The sequence below is a fragment of the Prosopis cineraria genome, unplaced genomic scaffold (genome assembly GCF_029017545.1).
Source record: "Prosopis cineraria cultivar Desert tree isolate PC_DT_omini unplaced genomic scaffold, ASM2901754v1 PC1, whole genome shotgun sequence".
NCBI classification, from domain to species: Eukaryota; Viridiplantae; Streptophyta; class Magnoliopsida; order Fabales; family Fabaceae; genus Prosopis; species Prosopis cineraria.
In genome coordinates, this window is record NW_026555332.1 from 51,755,143 (window position 1) to 51,782,943 (window position 27,801).

The 27,801-nt window shown below is 34.9% G+C and overlaps 2 protein-coding genes across 2 annotated transcripts; one reads left to right on the forward strand and one right to left on the reverse strand.

Annotated features, from left to right (window-relative positions):
* The first annotated feature begins 2,740 nt into the window (after positions 1 to 2,740).
* LOC129320076 (uncharacterized) lies at positions 2,741 to 24,817 on the forward strand. The gene is given in 30 exon segments (XM_054965229.1): positions 2,741 to 3,671; positions 4,660 to 5,265; positions 5,568 to 5,728; positions 6,058 to 6,120; positions 6,637 to 6,754; positions 6,872 to 6,981; positions 7,091 to 7,151; positions 7,154 to 7,182; positions 9,099 to 9,222; positions 10,169 to 10,236; positions 10,812 to 10,898; positions 11,076 to 11,228; positions 11,312 to 11,407; positions 11,499 to 11,558; positions 11,653 to 11,774; positions 11,856 to 11,943; positions 13,165 to 13,269; positions 13,358 to 13,462; positions 13,541 to 13,593; positions 13,680 to 13,743; positions 14,790 to 14,924; positions 15,931 to 16,043; positions 16,184 to 16,277; positions 16,964 to 17,183; positions 17,988 to 18,118; positions 21,010 to 21,156; positions 21,373 to 21,501; positions 22,292 to 22,390; positions 23,211 to 23,249; positions 24,270 to 24,817. Coding segments are annotated over 29 exon segments (3,189 nt in total). The 5' UTR covers positions 2,741 to 3,671; positions 4,660 to 5,024; the 3' UTR covers positions 24,444 to 24,817.
* Positions 24,818 to 25,725: 908 nt separating this feature from the next.
* Positions 25,726 to 27,650, reverse strand: LOC129286359 (protein ROOT PRIMORDIUM DEFECTIVE 1). Its single transcript, XM_054922335.1, has one exon. The coding sequence runs from the start codon at positions 27,355 to 27,357 to the stop codon at positions 26,050 to 26,052; it is 1,308 nt and encodes a 435-aa protein (XP_054778310.1). The 5' UTR covers positions 27,358 to 27,650; the 3' UTR covers positions 25,726 to 26,049.
* Positions 27,651 to 27,801: the final 151 nt, after the last annotated feature.

Sequence of the window (27,801 nt, forward strand, 5' to 3'; positions counted from 1 at the left end):
TGTCCTTGATCGTTACAAATTCGGTTATCCATAGTTCCAAACCCTGATATGATTTCCTGTTGGGCGCCCATGTCTAAATTTTTTAAATGTTTTTTATGATAAAATATTTAAGTGGATCATACAATTTTTTTTTTTCAATATTTTTTCCCACTCTCTTTCCCCCTGTCTCCTTCCCTCCTCCGTCTCCTCTATTCCCTCCCTCTCTTTCAAATCTGCAACAACGTAAAAACCTCGCAGAGCATCATTCTTCTGAGTTATGGCGGGTTCGTGGGGTTAAGATGGCTGAGATGTATAGTGACATGGTGAAGTCGGTGGTGGTGAGTGGGTTCACACTGAGTTGGTGGAATCGTTTAGTGGTCTGGCGCTCCAGAGGATCGGAGGCCTCTCGAGCCCTCGTACAGCGGATGGAGTTAGATTCCGATGCACTTTTACTTCTCCCTCATGCTGGCTGACGTGCGTGGATGTTGAAGAGTGAATACCACACAACACATGCCTCACCAATATCCAGACTCACCCTCTCCCTTCTCTCTCCTCCATTCAATCCAGCTTCGACGGTTCTCCACCTCAGCCAGTCGAAGCCAAGCGTGCTATTTTAACTCTAGAGCAAGCGGTAATCCTGCAAAGGCGCTGGGCTAATTCATCTTTTTCTTCTTTGGAGGAACAAGAAGGGTCCAAAGATTCGTCGGAAACATAACCGAAACTGAGCTCCACAATGCGTGCAGCGAACAACGCCAACCATTTAGTGCCGCCCAATTCGACGCCACCCATCATGCGGTGCTCTTGGCTAATTCCCTCATTCTTCATCTTCAACCTCTGGCCATCGAATCCCTGTGTCGTTCGTCATCCCGTATGTACGTCATCCAGAGAGAGAAAGTGAATATAAGGGGGGGGGGAGAGAGGGGATAGGGAGAGTGAGAGTGAGGCAGTGGAGGCTGGTTGAATATGATGTTACGCGGCATTCTTGAAGTGCATGAATTAGAAAGAACAGGGAGGACCGTCGAAGCTATTGCACCATCATAGCTGCAAAAGACACATTACTATCGGAGACCCTTGCATGGTTGGAGATGAAGAATGAGGTAGAGACGAGACCGGGAAGGTAGAGAGCCGTGTGTGAGTCATGGAGAACCGTCGAAGCTGGTCAACCCGTGCGTGCGTGCTCTTGAGATAGAAAGTAAATGGAGGAGAGAGAGGGGAGAGGGAGGGAGGGAAAGGGGAAAGCTGACCAAGGACGTGGAAGCATCTGCAATGAGACAGAGAGTTTGCATGCGAGTGGGAAAAATATTAAAAATTTGAATTATGAAATGTTTTATAATAAGAATATTAAAAAATTCACACGTAAGACCAAGGAAAATAATGAATGAGGCATGGATAACCCAATATTTTCAAAATCAAACCAATGTCAAACTTAAGCAGTCAGCAGTTCATAATTGAATCTCAAATGAACAATATAATAATTAAATAAAAATAATATTAAATATATATATAAAATGAATAAAAAAATAATTTATTGTATGTTAATAAAATAACAGTAAATTAATAATATTATAAATTATAATTTTATAACTTGTTAAATATAGATAAATTTTAGTTAAATTAGATGTGAGTAAACTCAAATATTTATATTTATATAACCTCTTTATAAGAAATAGTTTCAAATTATATGTTATAAATGTAAATTGCTTGAAAATAAAGTTAATTTTTAATATGATTTAATTTTTATTTTTTCTAGTTTTTTAATTTTTTAAGCTTTTTAAATATTATGATTAAAATTGTTTGATTTTTTGAAATATGCTTTGATCCCAAATTCAACTCCATCTCAATTATGAAAACAATTTTTTGATTCTAACTGAACTATTAATAACTTTAGTTGATGATTCAATTGTCTGGTTTGATTTGGTTTTCAAATCATTGGGATAACTAAATTTCTAACATTCCAAGATAAAATTTATTTATAATTAAATTTAAAATCTTTTGGATAAAGTTAAAAGATAAAATGTCTCTCAACCTTGAAAAAATCCATATTCATCACTCAATTTTTTTTATTAGAATTGCAAAAATGACAAAAAACTTGCAGGACAAAAACACCATTAATTTAAAATTATTAAAACCTTTGGTTTTAAAGAAATAATTAACAGTTAACATCATCTGAAATGCAGGCTCTTTTCATTATCATTCTTATTTAACAATTTAATTTAATTATAATCGTGAATTAATATTAAAATCTCATTAATTTCAAATATTCATTATGATATCACTTATTCTCATATAAAATATCAAAATACTTCAGATTTTTAAACATGATATCCTTATTTCATATATTATTTAAAAAATATTTAACAAGAAAGTATTTTGCTATTCTCTCCATTTAAAAATATAAAATATTTTTTGAGAAGTTGAATGTTAAAAAATGTAAGGCATTTTTAATTTTTTGATATGTAATTTTTTTTTAAAGTGTCCGTATCGATAATAATTTTATATTTATTATAAGGTGTTTAATAAAAATAAATATAAAAAAATAATATTAATTTAAAAATAAATAATTATTTTATTAAAATGTGAAATTTGATTGGAGGTATTTATTATTATTTTAGTTTCCACGTTAGATTTTTTTTCGGACAAGTGTTGAGCATTTAGCAGACAGCTACAAGCCTGTAATAACAGAAGGAAAGCCCGTAATTACCGCCGAGCATTCAATCAAAGTAAATAACCGCAGTGGCCGAAGAGGCGTGTCCCGTGTGTGCACAAACGGCTGGGTGACTCGTGGCCCCGTGAAAACAAGGATGGAGTGCGTGCGCTCCACGCTCAAATTTCGCGCTATGTATATGTGCGTGCGTGCGTGCGTATTTCCTTGGCGCTCTATTTTCACTCCCGAGGTCCCTCTAGAGTCTCGAGTGGACTCCTGGACGCTCCTCTCGCCCTAACTTCGGAACTTAGACGCAGCTGGCCGCCATCGTTTCTGTGTAAGCTCACCTTACTAACCCGATGATTTGCGGTTGAACATCTCCGGCGGTCAGTGTCTGGACTATCACACTTGATAGTTCTGTGCACTTCCGAATATGTATAAATATCTGTATCTATCTTTCAACACGCATTACTTGTGTGTATTCGGTCAATCTGAATACTCAGCCGATGAGGTTTTATATTCTCGCTTCTTATCAAGATCGTAATATGTATGAAGTTTATCTTGTTCAATTTGAAATGGTAATGTATTTGTTAAATCTTGTTGTCTTTGATAAATCCTGTTGCGCGCCACTCTGTTTTCTCCTTCTACTTGATCCGTGTAAGTGTTGCATTTGTCGCGGGCTATTATTTACTGTTGCAGTGCCATGCTATTGTTCAACGCCTTAAGATGTAGGGATGGGGAGGGAAATGGGCAACCTAAGGCAATCTCTTGTGCGCATCACAATGGCTGGTGAATCAAAGTGATTATATGGCCGAACGTTTTGTTTCTTTTGAAACGGGGAGGTTTGGCTTCTAGAGCGTGGAGAAGCAGTTGGGTAGGGATGAGGCTATTTGCATTTGGTTGCTTCTGTTACAAGAGATTTCGTATATTCCGTGCATGGTTCATGCCATGCTTTTGTTAGCTGTTTAGTGTCGTGCATTGAAGATATTGCGTTCATTCAGCATTAAAGTTATTCCCTCCTATGCTTTAGTTTCAGACAAAAAGATAGGTAAAATTTCTTTTATATTTCTTCCTCAAGTCATTGTTGATTGCTAGTGTCTTTTCTCTTTTTTCATAAACTGCTTCTTTATGTGCCCTTGATAAATGTTGATGTGTCAAATTATTAAGTGTTCTGAAAGAAGTGTTATTATTCGAAGGAGTTTTGGAGACATACTATTTGGCAAGCTTTACCGTATAAGACTCCCTATCGTGCTGAAATACGATTAGAGAGCTCTACCATGTTAATGTGGATATATCTTCTATTTTACCTTTCTTATCTTTTGAGAGGATGCTGGAAAGCTAATTCTGGCAATGAGCTGTAGACTGAGTGATCACAGTGCAAAACGGATTGTATATTGAAATTCTTAATAAACAAAATTGAATTTTTGAAAACAAATTGTGCTGTCTTTTGGTTTTTTTATGGAAAAGAAAGAAGAAATAAGTTGAAGTGAAGGAGCCATTGTGTTTAAAAATCGGCTTCTAATTATTTTAGAAATTAGAATATTGACATTCAAGTGCCACCTTTTTTCAATATGCTGTTTTTCTTAACAGGAGTGTTAATCTTTTTGTCAAGGCATAATCACACAACTTTCTGCTTCTTTCTTAATCTGCAGCTGTAAATCTCTCAAGTTTGAAAATTTTATTTTCTATATAAATGAGGTTATTGAACTGGCGGTTTTCTATTTATGTGTTTTTTGCCTATTATATATGTACATTCTTCTCTCTATTCACATAGACATGCATACAAAAACGTTTGTGTATTCAAGTAGTTGCCTTTCATCCTTTAATGCTTCTGTCCTTTACAAGATTACTTATCTTAAGTCTTCTATATGCTTAGAGCACTTTATTGCTCAAGAAATAGGACGAGAATGGTAGTTTTTTTGGGTCTCTGTACTTTATATATTCTTGTGAATATAGTTTAATTTATTTCAAGGTTCTCAATCATCAATGCTACTTCATTTGAGTTTTTAATAATTTTGACTTTGTTTCTATCTCAGGATCACACTGGCCGCATGTCTGGACCAGTGCTATTGTGGCTGGATGTGCTGATGAATTCTTCCATTGACCTTTTATGTGGAGTTATCTTTTTATTTTAGAGCATCTCTTGTAATTGAAACAATATTAGATTTGAAGATGTCTTTAATGTCTGTAAACTATAAATATTATAGTATTACTTTATCCAATTTAATCATCTTTGATATTCTCAATTGATTTGTATAGAACCAAGGCAGATTTACATTCTTTTTGTTTTTCCTCCTTTAAAATATTTTTGCATTCGGATGAAATTTGTATACTGACATTCGTTAAAATTGTAAAAGGAGCTTAAACTGAAATATTGGACAGTCTTTCTGAGCAGTGAAGGATGGAGAGTTTAGCGCACTTGGAAACTTTGTGTGAAAGGCTTTACAAGTCACAGGACTCTGTTGAGCGAGCACATGCAGAGAGTACCCTGAAGTGCTTTTCCTTAAATGTTGAATATATCACACAGTGTCAATATATTCTGGATAATACATCATCTCCTTATGCCTTGATGTTTGCTAGTTCAAGCTTGTTGAAGCAAGTGACAGAGCACAGCCTTCCTTTACAGCTTCTACTTGACATTCGTAATGTTCTTGTTTTCTTGCAAATGATTTAACCCTAGGACTGTTATAGGTCAATCTATAGATTTTGCTTTGATACTTGTGGTCTCTTAAGTATCAATAGATTGTTTTCCATGTTAACTTCTCAAGTTGCAATTATTGTATATTCTATTCTGTTGGACCATTTATCAGAGATATTCCATTTCAGGTTGGGTTGTAGGAATTTGGTTGCATCGTTTTAGATTATCAACTTTTTTTTTCTTATTATTTTTCTTATTTCAACAGTTTTTGTCCCAAAAATTGACCAAATTGTGCTTTCTGTGAAGGAAATTATCTTATAAACTATCTGGCCAGAAGAGGAGCTGATTTGGAACCCTTTGTGCTTGGATCCTTGATACAACTCTTCTGTCGCATTACAAAGTTTGGGTGGCTAGAGGATGACAGATTCAAAGAGGTTGTTAAAGAAGGGATGAATTTCCTAAGTCAGGTGATACAATATGTTTCTAGAACATAGACACATGCCTGTCAACATGTGATACTTTGTATTTCTTGCAGCTATTTTATCGTCTTGGTATTTTTCATTTCCTATCCTAGATGTCTTGGATGTTTAGCAGCCCGAATTTCATATAGTATGATGTCATACTCTGGTTATTCAGTAAAATACATCTTTTTTCTAGTTGCTGTCCTATAATGGCTTAGATTTGGAATGTAGTGCTAATGCTATCCAATGTTTTGGTTTATTTTTAGTTTTGGTGTTTCTTATTTGTATTTTCCTAGTATTTATATCGGAATCACATGCTCAAGCTGTGTCAGCAGGCACCACCTCATTGTGCTATTGGTTTGAAGATTTTGGACCAGCTCATTTCTGAGATAAATCAGGTTCGTATGTTAGCATTTTATGTATCATCAGAGAAGTTATTTCATGTTGATGCTAAACCAGTATGCTATCTTTTTGCAGTTTTTGATTTCCATAATTAAAAAACTTACTTTAGATGTCTGCTTTTTTATATTTTGGTTTACTGTGAGGAATGGTGTTCATACTCTGTAATTCGATTTTGCTTCATAGAACTCTTCTTATGTATTGTCTATCCATCCATCCATCCATCTATTGTTTAGGTAATTGTTTAGTTGTGCATTGGTTGCAGTCTTCTCCATCTTCTTACTTAAGTAACAATGTAAATAGTGTTTATAGTCCCTCTACTTAAGTAAAATTGTAAATAGTTTTCATAGTGTCTCTCAATGTTTACGTTCAATACCTATTTTGAGCTCTTGACTAAGGTCTACAATTCAATTGCTACTTTGGCAACTGAATTAATATTTGTTTTATCCCAAAACTTCATTTCCTTTTAGGCTTCTGATGATCTTGTCATCTATTTTATTCGTTTCCATTTTCAGCCTATTCCTCGGATACCTCCTACTCGTCAGCGTAGGATAGCTAGCTCTTTCAAGGATCAATCACTCTTTCAGATGTTCCAGATATCATTAACTTCTCTTATCCAACTCAAAAATGATGGTATGCTAAACTTATGGCCATGTGAATATGTGTGTACCAATGTGTTGTTCACTTTAGAAATCTTGAATAAGGTCACTTAGTAAACCGTTTTTTTTTTTTTGTTGGCACAACTTTTAGTTGGAAGCAAGTTGCAAGAATTATCTCTTTTGCTTTCTCTTCGGTGCTTATCATTTGATTTTATGGGGACATCCTATGATGAAAGTTCGGATGAGATTGGCACAGTTCAGGTATATTCCTGTGCTAAACCTGCTTACCGGTTGAACTCATCAATATATATTATATATATTTAAATTTTTTATAGGGTTCTTGTTTTCAAAATTAGATTTGACGGTGCAGGTTCCAACTTCTTGGAAGCCAGTCCTTGAGGATTCCTCAACACTGCAAATCTTTTTTGATATTATGCAATGAATCAACCATTTTCAAAGGAGGTATGGTTCCATAGATGGGAAATTCAACGCTCTCAAGTATCCTTCAATGTATATTTTATTTTGATGCAGTGGTTTTTTTGACCTGGATTGGTTTAATAGGTGGTGAAAAATCTTCGTCAATTTGGTTTACTCTTGGTCCTTCTTTTTTTTTTTAAAATTTTTACACTTGATAAAATGATTTTCTGAAGAATTTTTTGATAGAATATCAGTAATGATTCTTGTCAGCCCAATCTCTATGTTGTTTATTTTCATTGATACCGTATGGCATGCTAGTGTTGCTTATTAGGTTGAATCAGGAGGTTGAGGATCATGTGAATTTCATTCTGTTCCTTCACTCATTTCTTCTACTACAAGTTCAATTTGTTTTACTTTTTAAATATGCTTGGTCATGATTATATCTATTAAGCTGGTTTATGCATTTACAACATGATATATTTTTTTGGAAACGCATGGCTAATATCATTTCCTTGTCCTTAATCGTATATTAATTTTCTGCCTCTGACTCATTCATATCCCATTCATGAGGTTTTGTTTTCCTTATCATTCCAATTTTCAAATAAGGAGTCAATACTGCTTGTTGAAGCATGCATTCTAGTTTTCTTGAAATAAACACGACTTTTACAAGAACACTCTCCAAATATATTTGAAAAACAATTGTGTTAGGAGCCGTGTGAGGTTTTTAACTTAAGCTCTCCGCAATTAAGTAATTGGAAGTAAACAGTTAGTGTAAAGGAAGCACATCTGGGGATCATTGGCTGATTTCAGCCAAAACCCAGCACCTTTCTTACACTGAGAGGCCAGAACACAACCCAGAGATACGAGGTGGTTAAATCAAAATAGCATAGAGTAGTGAGCTGGCACTCCAGAGGCTCCATTACTCTCCCTTGTTGAGACTTCTTCCAGGGGAAAAAAAAAGGTCTGATCTCCCTCCGTGCTGGAGCTAGATTTTTTTTAATTAAAAAAAACTTCCAACTTCTCCCAAACACTGCCCATTCCCTTTGCTACGCCAAACCTTCATCTTCTCCCCTTCCTTACCCCTGTTTCTGTTATGAACCTTATCATATCCTTTCTTCGTGATCAATGGTTGTAGCCTTTTCTAAGTTGCTTCCTCCCCTTGTGCATCTCCTGTACTTCATTATGAGGAGTGGCTCTCAGTGTGCTTCTGCGTTAAAATTTCATTTACAAATGTTTTTTTTATGGGTTTTTCAAAGTCATGTCTGGCTCTTATTTTCATTTTGAAAGCCTTTGTTTAAGCCTTAGCCATCTTTCTCCTGGCAAAAAGAGTTGACTCTGTATTCTAAAGTCGTAAATGCATGTATGGAGACTGGTATTGACTAACCGTAGCATATTGTGATTCCAAATTCACATTGAAAATTATTGATGTTTGTTCTATCACTGCCATCTCATAGATGTTATATGATTTGGCCTTTGTTGTTTTTGAAAAATCTAGTTAGCATATGCTAGAATTTTCCTTTCAAGTTGTCTTAATTTCTTGAAGCATTTTAATGAATGGATATAATATGAAAGTTCATATGAATAATACTATTTTATAAGTTCTAGCTATTATAAATTTTATAATGTTACTGGTGTTTTCATCTCATACTCGTAGCATGGTAGTTCAGATTTTGATCTTGAGAGCTATCTCCGTTAAGTCATTTTATAATCAGTCTGAACCTTTACATCTCTGCATTTGAGCTCCTATCATTATCTTAACTGGGGTTCTTTGTTTTTTGTTCTTTCATGATGATGTTGAAAATATCTTCAAATCATAACGTGTTAGCTTATTATTCTAACATCATGAAAAGCAAATTTATGGTTGATTCTCTTACTCTTGATAAATTCTTTTTGGGAATCTTTCCTAATTTTATCTTCAAGTTATGGTATTATCATCACCTTATGAGCTATAATTTTTTAAGGCATTGGAGTGCCTGTTGCGATTGGCTTCTGCAAGGCGATCTGTGTTTGCCAGTGATGCTGCTCGACTAAAGTTTTTGTCACAGTTAATGCAGGGAACCAAGGAAATATTGCAAACAGGGATAGGTTAAGTGACTATTTCTTTTTTCGCTCTAGCTTAGTGGTAATTTTCTGCTTAAAAGTACATGTGTGTTGAGCTTTAACTGGTTGTTGTATCTCTGTTGATTCTTGATTGGCTCATCATGTTTACTATTTTCAATCTTGATAGGAACATGAATGATGCAGTCCTTTTTAATGATTGTGACATGTATCAGTCAATTCATATTATCCTTTGCCTAGGTTAAGGATACTAAAATTTTTTAGTTGATATTTTCTAACTTTTATAGTTGTTTGTACCTTCGAATTTACAATGTAATATGTTCACTTCCAATTTTCATGTTTCCTTTTATTCATTGACATCTCTAGGCCTATGTTTCATAACTTCCATTTTTTATCCTGTAATCATGCATGGGCTCCCGATTATGAGAAGATTTTGGACTCAAATTTTATGTTTTGAGAAAAAAAGAGTGAGATCCTTCAGAAGATAAGCTGGTTTCAACTGTATGGTTATTGAGTTTTCATAAACAGTTTACAACCTATTTTAAATGAACTGCATATATCTACTATACAATGACTTTCTACTTGTAGTTTTTGTACTGCTTCCAAGTTTTCTTACTTCTCTAAGGTATAGAAAACTTCATTAATTTTTTTGTTTGACCACTCTTAGAGCATTTTTGTTGTATATCTGTGACAAAGTGTGGTCTCCTACCTGTGCCATCATGGTAAATTTTTATCAAGATCATTAAATGAAAATTTCAAATGTCCCCCTTATCATTCCCACCATATATAACATTCTTATCAAACTCTGCAGACAAGACTATTAAGAATATGTTAGTGCTCATTGAAGTTGACATGAAGCTCTTTCTGAGTTCTGTTTTCTCAAATCAGTTGGATATCAAATATCTAGCAGCTACATACCGTATATCATTGTTACTTAAAAAGGCATTGATAATACAATTTAATGGTAAAGCAGGTCTTGCAGAGCATGATAACTACCATGCATTTTGTCGTCTTCTTGGTCGCTTTAAAGTGAATTATCAGGTGAATCTTACCTTCTTTTAGGTTCTGTAAAAAAATTTTCTTGTATTATTTGTGTTAATAATTTATTTATTTGCCCCATTATACCTTCTGTTTGAATTAAAGGTCTCTCATTTTCATTCTCAATGATTAAGTTGAACTTCATGGTTGCCGGCAGCTTTTAGTTATACATGTAGTTTGGTTAAACATACAAAAGATTAGGTTTAGAAATTAATAGTAGACATATTCATATGGAAATGGGAAGTTCTGTCAAAGAATCATATGTTGTTAATTTCATGAAGTTCACGTGACACATTTGATCTTACTTGTATCATTAATGAAATTCATAAAATCTTGGCTTGTCGCATTTGCTAGCTAACCCATCTTCACTTCTGTGTCACATCAATTTGGAAATATAACGTGATGACAGGTATAGTTGATTGATGACAATCTTGTTCTCTTTTTACTTCCTGTCCTCTTTGTTGCAGTAGGTTTGGTTCATGTTATGCTGCGCAGTTAACTTAAGTCATAGGCATACTAGTGGTGATTTTATTTAATAGTGAAGGCAATCTCATGTGGCTCTTCTAAGAATAATGCAGTTATCGGAACTTGTGAATGCTGAAGGCTACAGTGATTGGATACGATTAGTGGCGGAGTTCACATTGAAATCTTTGCATTCTTGGAAGGTAGACTACTTGATATTTTCTTCTAAGAAATCATAGTTGAATGTTTTTTAAGGGAATTTAGGAATATTTATTTGCAGATATGACTGGGGATTAGATAGTCTTGAAGCTGATTTGTATATGTATATATATTGTTGTCTCATTTTCTTTTCTTTTGTGTGATAATGTTTCTTATTTCAGTGGGCTGGCAGCAGTGTTTACTACCTTCTAGGTTTGTGGTCTAGATCAGTAACATCTGTGAAGTATCTGAAGAGTGACAAACCCATCTTGCTGGATGAATATGTGCCTAAAATCATAGAAGGTTTTGTTACTTCAAGATTTGATTCATTGCAGGTCAGGTGGAGTCAATTCTAGTTGCAATCATGCCTTACATTAGTGAATTATGTGCATATACCCTTTATAACCTTTTACTGCAGTCTGAACAGTCTGATGAACTTGGTGAAGATCCCCTGGACAATGTGGAGGTGCTTCAGGATCAGCTTGATTTCTTTCCTTACCTCTGCAGATATCAGGTGCTTCAAGCTTATGTGCTTAAAATTTAAATATCATATATGCAGTCATTTCTTTTCTATTGATCATGTTAACATCTCTATGACTTTCCAGTATGAAAGTTGCAGTTCATATTTGATGAAGATTGTGGAACCTATCATAGACAGCTATATGGTATTCTCTAGCATTCTTTTGGACGTGTCAACTTTATGTGTAATTCTCTTAAAAATAATCTGACTGTACTTCTATCTTGATTTAATTTATGCAGAATGAAGCTAATGCCCAAATCTCTGTAGACAACTATGAAATATCTGTAACAGAAGCCAAACTTGCTTGGTTCACTCACATAGTTGCTGCAATTCTGAAGATTAAACAAATTTCTGGTTTTAGGTAATTGTTAAAACAAATTGGGTTGAGTAAGCATTTCTGGACAGTAATAGCTCTTTTTTCCTTTTTGTTTCTAAATTGCAGTGGAGAATCACATGAGATACTTGATGCAGAGATTTCAGCACGTGTTCTGCAGTTGATTAATATCACTGACAGTGGATTACACAGTAGGGTATGTGAATATTTTTTGGATTTTGTCTGCAAAATTGGCGGGTAACTTAGTCTGCCCTGTGGTAAAGAGTTTTTCATATATAAATTTTCTGCAAAATGCTTGTGTAGATTCTATCACAAGATCTTCATGTTTGTAGGTTGGGTCTAATGGAATCTGTCAATTTTATCTCGGACCAAATAACTCTCTTGATCGTTTAAAACCTATCTGAGCGCAATATAATGCGCTCCTGTTTTTGAATTGCATATTTAATGCTTTCAATTTGGAGTAATTCCCCACATTCCATTTCTCAGCTTCAACCATTATTGTGTGATATCTTTTAACTCCATGTTATAAAGTATAATAACCTTTATCACAGCTTAGTTATAGTTAGAACAGTAATTGATGCAGAAGTTATTATAGTTGCTGAAAATATGGGCCCAAGATATTTAAATTGAGTTTTTTTCCCACATCAGTTTCTGACATTCTACTAAATTTGGTTGTTTTAAAGGATATATATGATATGGGGGTGTATATGATTGAATTCATTTAAAGACTTAAGATATGAGATACTTAGGTTGTTTCTTTGTGGAGTTGATTTGAAGTGAATAGTGCCATTTGATTAATTTCCTTTTTTGTGCACTAATGTGATTGGGTTTGATGAGGTTTGGGTGCAAAGGCTTCGTGACATTTTCTGTATGCCCAAGGTGTTTCCCATTTGAGTTTTTGGAATTAGTCTAAAGTGTAGGGCAAAATTCCCCCACTTAGTGCGATAAGGCTTGTTGTTGAAGGGCAAAGTTGTTATGAGCTTTGGCTGCTGCTATTTAGATTATCTGGTTATAGTGTGATGCTGGATTTACTATGCCTTGCCTCCAGTTGCTTTTAGGGGATAGAGGTGTATTTGGCATCTTTAGGACTTTGGAATCGTAATCTTTTGGTTTTTTTTCTTGTAAATCCCATTTTTAGTAGAATGGAACTGTTTCTTGTTGACAAGCCAATTTGGAACTGTAACGCTCCTTTCTAAAGATCAAATCCTTTTTGACAACAATAGTTAAAAAATTAAACACTAGCATGTTGTAAGTCCAATAGCTTTTTCCTGATGTGTGTCATGTGCAGATTCATCCTTCCTCAGTGAACATGCTAAAGTTCTTTTTTTCCCCTATATGTTCGGCGGCTAAACTTCAGTCCTGTTCATTATTTTTCTTGTCAATGCACTGCATCCATGGTTCTGTTGGATATTTTCAGAGGTATGGAGATATTAGCAAGCAAAGACTTGATCGAGCTATACTAACCTTCTTACAACATCTTAGAAAGTGTTATATTGGTGACCATGCTGTTCTTCCTTCCAAGGTAGCAGCATAGATGTATATTACTTTTAAATTTTTTTATGATTTTGAGAAGGTTTAATTATTGCCATTTCCTTCTTTGGACTCCATAGCAGTTATATGCCCGATTATCTGAACTTCTAGGACTCCATGATCATCTACTACTACTGAATGTTATTGTGGGAAAGATTGCTACTAATCTTAAATCTTACAAAGAGGTGATGAATAATTATATATTGTATATTTCCTTGCATTTCAAGTATAATTCATTCATTAACATTAGGATCTCTTTCCAGTGCAAAGAGGTTGTTGATCACACTTTAAGCCTCTTTTCAGAAATGACATCTGGGTTAGTCGTGTTCCATCTCAACTTCCTTATAGTATCATATTGCCCCTCCTTGTTTCGTACCATTTCATATCTTGTATCCTTTCTAGGTTTATGACAGGAAAGCTGCTTCTTAAGTTGGAGACAGTTCAACGCATAATATCAAACCAGATTGTAAGTATCATCTATTCCATTTATTTTTGGAAGCACTTTCGGTAAAGAACCGTGTAGTTACTACCCTAGCAAGTTGGAGATGCTCAACTTCATGGCCCAGCCCAAGCTAGTTGTAGTAAGGCTATCCATCTCTTATATGTTAGCCAATACTTGCTGGTCCATCTCCTCTCTAACTACACTTCCTAAGATGAGTTGTTAAGCATCTGACCTCAAGGTTGGTTCATGGATGATGTTCTAGATATCTTGCCCAGCCATCATCAACCCAACTGTGTTGAATGGGTTAAGAGACAATCTGTATCAACTTCACCAGCACCAGATTTTTAACATAAAATTTTGTTCCCTACCTGGTGACAACCATTCTCCATTGACATATTATACTATCAGTGTCTAAACTCGCATTATATGTCTTTGTTGGACATTGCAGCATCGAGGATGGTTTTCACATAGGACATGATCAACAAAAGAAGTAATAATAAATTTCAATGATGAAGAAGATGCATCTTTTTGATGTGCTCAGGCATATGCTGTTATTGCTTTGGTTGAAATTATTGTTGAACTTGAACTTCAGATAAGAGAGAGAAATTATAGTCAAAGGAGAATGAATATGATTTGTTATTTGGCACCTGCAAAGATGTAGGACATTTGTATTTTGTTTTACTTACTGAAGATGAAACTTTGGTGAACACACTGAACTGGAACAAGCGAATGGGAGCTGAAGATCCTTCCGGGCTAGGTTGAAAAAAATGAAGCACAAAAATATAAAAGCGTAAATATCCTTCTGTATATCTGAATAGAAATCTATCTAAAAAATATCTCCCACATGGTTTGAAGCCTGGAAAGGTGCTACGGTTTTTGATGGGTTAAATTGCTAAGAGATTTAGAAGCTTGGAATGAACCCTGCTTTAATTTGGAAGTGCATGGCCCAAGTGGAATTTGTACAAGGATTGTAACTGATCTGAGAGAAATTGATTTCATGTATATAAATGTGTGTGTAATTTGCTTTCAGATTCAGATCACCAAAGCACAATTCATCTTTCCTTTTTCAGGGGGAGCAATTCCCATTTTTAGAAAATGTAGAATGTTTCCGCAGCAGAACAATGTTTTACTACACACTTGGCATGTTAGTGTTCATGGAAGATAGCCCCCTGAAATTTAGGTCTTCAATGGAACATCTTCTGCAGGTTGGTTGTTTTTGTTTGCCATCCTAATTCAAGTTATAGAAATTGTTTATTTTTGATGAAAGGGCGGAATGATTGAACTAGGAAAGTTGTTTTCAGCTCCTAATGTGGAGCGATAATTATTAATATTGCTTAAGTGATATGTAAGGGATCCTGAATACCAAGCCTATTGGATCACATACCCAAGAGTCAAATAACTCAACGATTTTCATGTTGACTAAAGTGATCCTGCTGCGCGTTCCTTTGATTTCTGAATCTGATATGATAGATCAAATTCAATATTGGCCTGTGCTTTTAGTTGGAGAGTGTGGCTTCTCTCACCCCCTCCTCCCAAACCGGAAAACCAGATTTATGATGTTTTCTCATAGGTAAAAGATTCATGTTCATTTACCCAAAAGAAAAAACTTCCTGTTAAGACTTGCTGAGTAATATGGTTTAATATTTTGAGAAGATGCTCATCAATTCTGATTATTATAACAACAACAAGCTTATTCCACTAAGTGGGCTCGACTACATGGAGCATGATGCAATTGTGCCCTTTACCAACTGTGAATCAACTGCTAACAGGTTTCATTGATAAGATCTGGGTTTAGGAAGAGAAATAGAGGGAAATTCTACTGGAGATAGTAATGCCAGAATCTGAAAACACTAATGACTTCAATAGATCAAGGAGAATCTTCAAATACAATGCAAATTCAAATAAATCACAAGTTGTATGTGATTAAGGAATCTTGGGGTTTGTGGGACTCTATCATTCATGTACTTTCTAATTTCTCTATTTGAGTTTGACCTTTTCTTCTATCCATAGTTTGTTAATTGGTGATAAAATGCTTCAGATGACCTTATGTGACAAGTGATAAATGTTGCACCTTCATATCTTGGCGTGTAATTGTTTTAAAAAATTTGAAGTATGATGACAAAACATGTGATTTGTGAGATAATTGACATTTTAATACTCATTCATCTATTTGGTTAAATTTCATTCTAATTAATAGTTGTCATGTACAAGGTTTTTCTTAAGTTGGAATCAGCGCCTGATGCAATTTTCCGATCAGATGCTGGAAAATTTGCTTTGATTGGATTAATGCGGGACCTTCGAGGAATAGCAATGGCAACTAACAGGTTGATAGTCATTTAACACCTGAATCTTTGTTTTATTTGGTGAAGATTTTGTTGTGTTATTACATCTTGGATCTTTCATATTATTTTCCCCTTAGTTGCCTGTATTTATATTCTGTCTGTATTTGAATTGTCTGTTGCAGTCGTAGGATGTATGGCTTCCTTTTTGATTGGCTCTATCCAGCACGCATGTCTATTCTTTTGAAAGGCATTTTGCATTGGGCTGATTCTCCGGAGGTAAGATTCATCCTTTTTAATGCATTTTATTGAGCGATCACTGAATTTCATTACATGGATTAAGGATTGAGACTGCCCCCTGCATTTTTTCTTTGCAGTAATTTCTCTGCTAACGAACATCTAATTCTATTTGAATACCGCATGGAATCATTCTTGGTCTATTCATTTTTCTTTGTATATGATAGGCTGCTGGATCCAAGATGAAATTCTTCCTCTGATGATTCTATTCTGGATCTTGAGGGGAAGGAGACGGGATGAAATTCCTCTTTATTTGTTGGGATGTGCACTATGAAGGACTAAAGTTAACAAGAAAGAAAAAACAATGAGAATATTCAGAAAATCCAAGATATGTGCCATTGCATAAAAGGCTTGGTGAACCATGCTAATGCTGCAAAGCATTTATCAAGTTGCCGTTTAAGAGAATGGCCAGCTCCTTCAAGTTGAAATTTTATATGGCTGCAACCATATATTATTAAATATTGGCTGAGTGTCATTGTAAGAAAGCAAAATATGAACTAAAACTCTTCAATGTCTAATACACAAAATAAACATGAACACATTTTAGCTAATATTATATATGTTTTCAATTTAACACATTGCTGCTATAGGCTTGTATAAAATTTGCCTGTAATTAAAAAAAATTATTATCATACTGGTATACTTTCTGATAAAATCAAGCAATGCAGGTAACAACTCCGGTGTTGAAATTTGTGGATGAATTAGTCCTGAACAAATCACAGCGATTGATCTTTGATTCATCTTCCCCAAATGGTATACTGCTTTTCCGTGAAGTCAGTAAACTGATTGTGGCCTATGGGTCAAGAATATTACCTCTTCCTAATAGAGCGGATATGTATACATTTAAATACAAGGGGATATCAATTTGTTTGTCAATTCTCACAAGAGGTATGATCATACTTTGCCAACATTTTCATATTATCCAAATGTATATTTTTTCCTCTTTCAATCTTATTTTTTTTACATTTGAAGAGTTAGTTGACGATAAAGAACAACAATGTCATGTGATCCTTGTAACTGAGAGGGCTGATTAGTTTTGTTGTTCTTATTGTTATTCTTGAGGGTGAGAATGTGGCAAAGGTAATTGTTAGTGTAGATCCTTGCATTATTTTCTCCACAACAAGTAATTTAAACGTGTCTTGTAATGCATGAAATCTTGCAAGTCTCTGGTACTTTTCAGCATGTTTTATGTATTCCGTGAGCAGGTTTTAAAATTGTTGATTATCATCCTGCAGCATTCTTTATGATATTACTTAACCACCTATTTTCCTTTCAAAAAAAAAAGAAGAAGAAGAAGAAAGAAAGAAAGACAATTTAGTGATCATTGGTTATAAGGGAAAGTTAATCATTGGATCTCTATACTTTTGACTTGATTGTAACTTTGTCCCTATAGTTTGACTTAGTGCAACTTGGTCCTTATAGTCTTAGCCATTTTAAACATGTCCCTAAGCTTTATTAATAACATTATTTTTTATAATTTTATTTTCTAAAATGCAGAGAGAATATTTTAAATATAGGAAACTACAGGAACTGAATTACAAGAGTCAGTTTAGGAGCTGACTTGCGTCAAATCAAAGTTTAGAAATTGAGTTGGTAAAAGCTATAGGGACCAAATGATTAGTTTTCCTTTGTTTATAATTATATTCATTTTCACATCAACTCTGGGCTTAACTTTTTTTCTTTGCATGCCAGCACTATCTGGGAACTATGTCAACTTTGGTGTTTTTGAGCTTTATGGTGATAGAGCGTTAGTGGATGCTCTAGATATCATTGTAAAGATGATATTATCCATTCCTTTGGCTGATGTATTTGCATTTCGAAAGGTATTACTCATAGCTTGAGATTTACTTTGCCTCTTTGGTGTTTTGAAATTTATTGTTGCATTTGAACTTTTGAAGATTTACCACAAATTTTTTTAAGATTTTGTTGAAATAAATCGTGCAATTTTGGCTGTTTCTATTTTGTTAATACTAATGTTTATTGATTTATTTTTTAACTTTCTAGCGATGGTTAGATTATCATGTTTGAGTTCAGTTTGCCACTTTTTTACAGTTTGGTTGATTGCATATTAGCAACTGTTGCTTTGATAGCCTTTTTTTTTTAATAAAAAAAAACTGGGTTAAGGTTATGAATTGTTTAATCGTTTTGTTCAGAGGAATTTTCTATTGTTTATGGAGTATGGTTTATTTCTAAAGTAAAATTTACATTCATTAACGTTTAAGGCATTGGAATATTTTGGCTACATTTGGGGTGAAGAGGTGACTTATTTTGGCTGCAACATGGAGCTCCGAGTTGCTTGTTACATGATGTTAGAATAGGGAACATGATAGTTTCCTTATCCTTTTTTTATGCACAAATTAGCGTCTCTGTTTATTATTAACAATTAGCCTTGCTAAAATTGTAAAATTTCGAAGGAATGACCAGGGCACTATGTCCTTTGATCTTTAGCTTATTGGTGATGCAAAAGAGTATGTGAGAAGAAGGAGGAAGACCTAAATCTTCATCCCTCCGTCCCAATTTTTTGGGAAATCTTGCTATCAAAATAAAACAAAAGATTATGAAAATTTGAAGGGAAGAAGATAATCTAATTCTACGGATCTTATTTCATTGGTTTCTGCTGTCAAAAGGTAATGTAATGCAAATATACAAGTCTTTGAAGGCAGCAATCCAGCCTTTCAAAATGGCAAAAAATGCAGAGGTAAAACTCACCTATGGACTAAAGGTTCGTTTGGTTTAACGGAGGGGAAGGATTTTATTTTATTTTTAATTTTTTTGGGGGAGTGGTTGGGGAGGATTTTTTTTGTTTGGTTTAGTTAGAGGGGAGGGAAGGGAAGGTGAGGGAATTGAATGTCCTTTGTTTGGTTTGGAAGGAGAGGAGAGGGGAAATAATAATTTTATTGTTTTGTTCTGTCCTCCCTTTCTAAATGCCATGTGATTTCAGCGCATGGGGCCAATTAGAGAATCAAAATTTTTTCTTCATTCCTCAAGGGGCTTGCATTACAAAATATAAAGTACGAGCCATGAATTAACAGCATACAGAGAAGGAAGTGTTCAAGTGCTGCCTCATGCTAGCAAAAATGTTTAGAGAATTGTAAAAAATATTAAGATGATCACTGCTCAGGAAGGTAGATTAAAGGAACTCGACCATTTTCATAATACTTGAAGAAGCAACAGTGATGATGTGACGTACTAGAGAGTGCAGACCTTGTTGCTCACTTGATGCAGAATGAAGAAGCAGGGCAGGAATGGTGGAAGAGCGATATGAAGGCGCAACTGAAATTGAGAGATACTGAGGGTAATTTTGGAAATAAAAAGATTAGTATAATTTACTACATGTATAAATTGGCTCAAATTGTCCAATTTCGGAGGCATGGGTAGGGAAAATTAACTCCATCACCCCCCAAAAAAAAAAAATACACCTCTCCTTCAAACTTCCTTAAACATAACAGCAGGTAGAGGAAGAAGGAAACTGTTTGAAATACACCATTGGAAAGAGTATTTAAAAAAAAAAACACAGAGCATATATATAAACAAAAAGTAATAGGACACTAAAAATGACAGCTATTTGAACGCTCTCAAGGTTGGATATGAATATATTCACCATGCTTTAGCAAGGCTGCTGCTTGAGACAACAGCTCCATAATTTGTGACTTAAATTTTTCTTTGATGAAGTTTTAGTCTATCTGTTTTATTTTTTGGTTAAGATATATTGGGATTTAATCAATCCCAATTATGGCCAGATTATTACCATAAACATTCACGGGATCATAGAGAGGTTACTTGAGGTCTCCCATGATCATGTTTCTTCACAAATTCCAAGGGCAGGCTCTTGGAACTTAATTTCTGCGCTTCTAATCATCACAACCTTTTTCCACACTAGGGAACTCTACCATGCAAAAGTACTGTTGCTAGCTCTTGATCTTACCAAATCAACATCAGTGCCAATTTCCAAAACCTTTGTAAGGTTCTTTTTGTAGAATAATACTTGTCAAGTGATTGGGGACGAGATTTTCTAGCCGTTTCTTTCTTTCTATTATATCAGGAGGGTTTGAATCCTTGGCCACTATTCATACCAGATCCCTTCCTTTCTAGATGAGCTAGCCTGTGTGGTTCATATATAAAAGATCTAATATAACAAATTATAACAAAATTTAATTTTCTTATATACATGCATACAGACATATATGCTTATGTACATATTTTTCCAAAAATTCCCTACCTGAGGTGGCATTTGTCCCTTGTCCTTTTTGGTTTTGGTCCCTGTTTATGTCTCTGCCTGCTTGAACTTGTGATATTGCAGTTTAGTTTGTGTATATTACCTGTTAACTTTATCACACTGGTTTTGGTTAGTGTGATACACAGTATCACACTGCAATATCATAAACCTTCCGTTAGGAAAGACCCAATCAGCAATCAGCACTCATTTTATACAAGAAGATGAGATTAGATTTTGTTATGTTAGATCTTTCACCTATGAAGTTCTAAGAATATATGTTACCAGTTAAATTGGTTTAACTTTAAAAGTATCAAGTGATACCCGATCATAACATCACAAATAACAAATCAATCACCGACAATATGTATGTGTGCGATTGTATGTATATATCTCTTTAATGCACTTATCACAAGATTTAGTAGCATCCTAACTCGCATTCATTGTTATTTAAATTATGTCTGTATTTTAAGAATTCATTTATTGTCTCTTCTTTCCCAGCTCACAACTGCTTACTTTGCATTCTTGGAAACCCTCTTCAGCAGTCATTTATCATTTGTTTTGAGTTTGGATAAGTCCACATTTATGCATATCGTTGGATCTCTCGAATCAGGCCTTAAAGATTTAAATGAGAATATATCATCACAGGTTGGTAGAAGCACCATTTTTTTGTAACTCTTGCAGTTAAGCTTTCACATTTTTTTGCCAACCCCTCTGGCCTTCGTTAAATTATTAGAAGCAAATCTTTGATCCATGAATAAAATTTCCATCGTCATGTGCTTGTCAACTGAGAAACAACCATGGCTAAGTCAGCATGTTATCTGATTTACCTATTTGTTCTGTAATTGTCTTCTGTGTTTGCAGTGTGCCTCTGCTATCGACCACTTGGCTACATTTTATTTCATGCATATTACTGTCGCAGAGTCAATTGTGTCACCAGCTGCGTTGAATATAGCTCAACTAGTCTCTGACTGCTCTGCTTTATTCTCTGGAGTAAGTTTATCTTGGGCTGCTGCCAAGATGCATTGTTCACTTTTGGTTTGCACTGTGAAAAGTAGGGCAAGCCAGCTTGACAGTTATATGATGTGAATGAAAAAATGATCACAGATAAGTACGGAAATGATTTAGGTTTATACATAATTAATACCTTTTCTTCATCCATATTGCATAACAACTGGTCATTTGTGAATAAATCATACGATAACTGGACACAGCAATTTATGTGTGTTAGTTTTATCGATGAAAAGATTGTTTGTGAGGGAACCATCTAAAATTAAATTTAAGTATTATTTTTTTTATCATGTTGTAATGTAAATAGTATTTTAGAGCATCTTTTGTTGATATATTGGGTTCTTTTGCCTTCCCCAAATAATGTCTCAATGATTCTACCCGGACCCAAATACCAGCAGCAATGTGAATGAGGTCTAGAAGGGAGCTATAATAATTTGATGCATCTATATCTTCACTGAACCATGCAAGTATAATAATAGAAAATCATGCTTGACAGTAATAAATCATAATTCATGCTACGATTGTAAGTCCTTTGGCTTCTAGGATCCTTTTCCCCTCTTCTCTTTTACATTCAGTAGTTATTGTTGTTGATGCAAATAGTTGTCAGAGCCAAGTATAAATTCCATTTTTGTTTTCGGCCTACTCAGTAAGTTAGAGGCATAGAAGTTAGATGATTGCATTCATATCCGTGTTCTTTCTAATTTGACTCAGTTCCATCTTAATTTTTCTTGCTTTGTGGCGGTTCTAATTTTTCTTGGAATTTTCTTCTTAGATATTGAAAACCTTATTTGAGATTGTTTTGTTGGAAGACCGTGGCAATCAGTGGGGTCTTAGCAGAGCAATGCTGAGCTTAATACTTATTAGTGAGGAGGTAAATGATTGTGATAACTGGCTTCAAATATCACGTCGTAGTTTGTTTCATGAACTCAAGCTCACAGTTTTGTTGTGATATTGCTATTGAAAATATGAATTGCTAACGTAGACTTTGAACATTGGTAATTCAAAGATAGGGAACTGAAGTACAAATTGGAGCCTTTGTTCTGGTGACTTTTTAACATTGTTGTTCAATGGCATTGGTATGATGAATCTCTGAAAAGAATGCGTTTATTTGATATGATAACACCATGCTTTAATGGAGATGTAAACTGTAAAGAATTTAAGAAAATTCTTGGCCATACTATGACTATAAAATTCTAAAGGGAAACATACAATGAACGATAATAAGATATCCTCTTCAAGAAGGTAAAAAAAATAAAGAGAGGTTTCTGACACATTTTTGAAGATTTAATTAATTTAATGAGTTCGCATAAATGCCCTCAAGTTTATATTACTTCCAGTTTTACTTTCCTCGGATGAGGAAAATGGACAAGGCCTGTTAGGTGAAGAATGCTTCTAGGAAAAATTATGGAGTAGAAATATGGTGCAATTAAATGATCAACAACACCAACCTTTCATTTGTGTTGCTTGTGAAATTTGAGTGTGATGCTTTTGGCTCGATATTTGGGATTGATGTAATTATCATGAATATATTATATCAACACGATGGAACTCTGTAGGTAAGTGTAATTTTCTATAGTCTTCCCAGTTTTCATCATATCTGTTACCCATCCTCTTCACGATAGTTTTGATGCTTCACCTTGTAAACATTAATGAGTGTATGCTATAATATTGACTTGCCATTTTGCCTGCAGATGTTCACAAGTATCAAGGCACAAATTTTGGCTTCATATGTAAGTTAAATGCTGTTTATCTGTGCCTCATTCTTGCTTGGAATACATGATTGCTTATATTTATCAGGCTCATGATCCCTCCCTAATTGGTATTCTGGATCAACATTTTTTATGGCCCGGCATATGTCTAGTTGATCATTCTTGTTATCATTTGTTTTTTTTTTTTTTCACTGACAGCTTGTCCCATCTAATACTTTTAACTGAATCCAAGTACTGGAACTGAACAATGCATAATAATCTGTAGCATAAAATTGTCAGTTTGGTGCTGGCCAGAGGGTGCCCCATAGTAATTTGAGAAATCACTATATTTAATTCTAGTCTTAGCAACTATATTAGGAATTCAGCGGTTGACTCTTCGCTACTGCGACAAGTTACATTAAGAAGCAAAGTTCCTGCGTATTTACATACTAAATTACTAAGGTGACCAAGATTTTAATTGTAGGCGTGGAAAGCATTATTAAGTTGTCTTCTGTAGATCTGGATTCTCGATATTTGGAAACAAATAGAAATTATATGTAGGGTAGATAGAAAGAGAGGAAGTGGTTCTTCTGCACGTTTTTAGCCGCTCTCTTAAATGTATATGTTAGTGCAGAGAATCACGATCTTAGTGCAGGTGTTAAAGTGAATTGACGGTATTAAAGCCATTACCGTAATCTTGTTGACTGGTCATGCAAATTCTTTAGAATAATTGGTTCAAGCGTGATGGAACCCTGCCCATTCAAATTAGTTATACTCTGGTGGAGTGTAAATCTAACGAGGGAATAAAAAAGAAATAGCAGTAAAGACACCAACTCTAGCCATTCAAGAGTTGTAGGCTCTCCACGTACACATACGTACTAATTTCTTAAACCCTCCCTAAACCTCACTGCCTAATAGATATCCGACCAATAGACCTTTTCAAGATAATCTGTATCTAAAGGGTCCTAGCCTCCAGTCAGTTTGGTAGAGGTTCTACTTGCCATATAAGGAAGCAGTAATTTCAAGGTTTTCAGATCTTAATGTTTGGAAATTATTATGCAGCGGCCAGAACAACATGAGCGACTCTCATTGTGCTTTGAGAAACTTATGAGTGATGTGACGCCGAGCTTGGATTCAAAGAATAGGGACAGATTCTCACAGAATCTGACAAGATTCAAGACTGACTTCTGTGCAAATTGGGACCAATTCTCTCATGCTCTGGCGCAGATCTTGTGAATGGTTCGATAGTTTGTATGTTGAAATGCAAGATACAGAAAACGAAGATATGGCAGCTGATGCGAGAAGAAAAAAGGGATTATGGGGAATAATTGAGGCTGGCTGAGACTTCTAGTTGGTGGTTTTCCTCCTTTGTATTCGAGGCAAATCTGTAAATGCGAGGCCCTTTGTCACGGATGATTCAATCGAAAATATAGAATTTCTATTTTTATACCTGTCTTGTTGGTTCGTTGTCGTCCATGTTCAAGGTATCTTGTTAATTTCAGCCATTCATTGTTGAGAAAAGTTACTTTAGCTGAAGATGAAAGAAAGCATGATAATAAGCTGGCATATTGTTTTAATACATGTCAGATAAGTTTCTATTTTTTGTGTTACATCACAAGAACTTCCGTTCTAATCACTTGCCCACATTCTAGCCCGGTTACCGCATACGCTCATTTGTTGTGGTTAACTGCATCTTTTCTTTGGGAAAATAACAAGCAAGGATTTCGTATAAAATTTATATTAATCAAAGAGTAGTTAAAATTCATGTTTGTTAATGAATTAGCGTTTATTAATAATATTTATTAAGTTTTAATAATTTATTTAAATTATTAACAATTCATTTGAATTTGTCTTTCATTTAAATTTTACAATAATTAATTTTTTATTAATATAAATTTTATATAAAAGTTTTTGGTTGTTATTTTTCTCTTTTCCTTTTAGGCCTGGGTTAAAAACATCTATGTTTTTGATACATTAAATGCATCTATTTGATACTAGCTTCAAATATAGTCAGACAAACAGTACTGACTAGTCACTGTACATTGCAAGCATCAAGCCCAAAATAATTTATAAGCTTCAAAGATTAGACCGACACTTCAATCTTCTTGTTCCATATTATCTTACGTCCTGCACGAGCAAGACCTATCGCATATTTGGTTTTACACGACACTCGTTAGCGTACATCAACATGCCAGAATGGGGAGATTTATTGTATTGCGTACTCCTTTTAATGATTATGTAAAGTTTTACTTTGTTGTGATATATATGAAGAAATTTATTGTAAATGAATCTTACTTTGGAAAAAAAAAACTTTTATTATAAAATTTTAGGATATATTAACTCACTGGTCATATGGACTGAATTTTTAAAAATTGAGTATGGTTGGTTCATATTGATATACAAAATATTTATTATTGATATATAAGAGATTTATCATTAAAAATTTATAAAGGATTTATCATTGACATACAATAGTATAACATTAACAAATATAATAAACTGATCATAATGTAAAATATAATAAATATTGAACTGTTTGATTGAAAAGCTCCTAATTTTAAAGTCACAAAGCAATAAAGCATGTATTTAGCAATAAAGGAAGAATAAAAGAGAAACTACACAGCCCTAAATCGAAAACCTTCGTCAACAGTTAAAACTAGTTCCCACAATGAATTCAAAATTTGATTAAAGGTACTACGGAGTGAAATTATCTGCTTCGAGCTTGGCACTAGCAGCAGGTCTGTAGTCGTCATTCTCATATGGTTGACAAAATCAATTAAAAAGACTTACACCTCACTTCTCCATTTAAAAAGGACTTTAGATATCCAAACCATCTGTGGTCTTACTCAGATATGTCAGCAAAATCGCCCGCAATATCATGGCGATCAGAGCTCTCCATTAAGGGAACCAACCAATCTCCTGGCCTTCCACCATCCTCATTTTCTGCACAGATTTCATCCTTGAATTCATTACAAGCCAGCAATTGTTTTGTTTTCCTGCTCCTTAACAATACAAGACCCAACATTTTCCTACGTGCAGTGTATATGGGATTCGGTTCAATCAAACACTCTTTACTATATGCCTCCCTGAGAAACACAGTTTGAGTTTTCCCTATGATTGATATGTAAAATATCCCCGGGTGCCTTAGCAGTACTTCACGCACATTTACTTCAATAGCAAAATCCCTACGAAAATGAGCTAATTGATCAACCTCAACCATCTTCTCCACTGTCAAGCTCAACAGCTCGTGAATAACAGCAACGGCCCTCTTCTCATAGCGCTCAACTCCTCCACATGTCCGTACACGAATGGCTTCTTTTCTCTCATAAGGCTTTGTATATGGAAGCCTTTGCCAGTTCTTCATCTTGTCTCTATAACCTCTTTCAATTTTAAACCCTGTTGGGAGATTGGTAGGAAATGAATACTTGGTCTCAAATTCACTCAACCATTTCTCTCTGTACTCTTTCTCCCTCCATTTCTCGATCTCAGCCACTCCCAGTCGTTCATCTCTATCTACTAATTCCACAATCTCTAAATCGACCAATCTGAAATCTCCATTGTATTTTTCAACTATGGAGGCTCTGAAATCATCCGGTAAACCCAATTCTCTTCTAATTAACCTCAATGCATGTATATGAAGAGTCCCATTTACCGACATCATCAACAACTTCTTCAACCTCTTCACAGCTTCCAGTTCCTGCTGTTTTATAGCAACCTCTTCCTCCTTTATCAAGGCTTTCATTTTCCCGGTAAATCTACAACACAAATTCCTCCTGATTGGGTGTGTGAAAACCTCAAAAACGTGGGGATATTTGTGAATAAATGACCCGATGCTGACATTAAGCCCAATGATGCTCCTCCATCGGGACATCAACTGTACGGACACAAAGGGACCGCGTTTGCGATTTGACATCAGTTGGTTGATTTTGAGAATAATCTTGAGTCTATTAAGGTGGGTCATGAGTTTGTCTAACTTGGAGTCTCTTACCCGATCTTCCAAACGGGTTTGGGCAGAAACAGTGGGTTTCCTCCATCTCTTTTGAATGAAACAATTAAATAGGCTAAATGAAACCGTGGGGGAGCTTGTCGAAGGTTCAAGCGAAGCCTCGGATGGGAAGTTCCTATATCTCAAACCGGACAAAACCTTCATCTCATTGATTCAAACTGACATGGGCTAAAAGAAGGAGGAAGTTTCTTACTTGAAAGGAGCATGACTGAGATGGTGGCCATTATGTTTGCGTCCAGCTAACACCAATCCCTTAATGCTCGGATTATTAGAACCTACGAAATTGCTGACTTTGGTTCTTCCTTTCAACGGGCTGAGTGCCATAAGGCGACCAGAGAGTTGAGGGATTCGGGTGGGTTAATGGAGTTCCTAGTTTCTATCCCCTACTTTGCCCCTCGTTGTCTGTATTAGTTTTGGCGATTAATGTTCTGCATCATTAGGAAAGCACCGTTTTAGCATAGCAGCTGATTTTGTAGTCATTTTATAACCATAAAATACTTACAAGCAGAAAAAGCCAGAGCAGCTAGAAGGATGAACTAAGAAGACCAAAAGCATAGGAACAACAGTAATTTAAGACCTGTTTGAAAT

Excerpts from the sequence above, each read along its gene's own strand:
- LOC129286359 (XM_054922335.1), bottom strand. The coding sequence starts at position 27,357 with ATGAAGGTTTTGTCCGGTTTGAGATATAGGAACTTCCCATCCGAGGCT.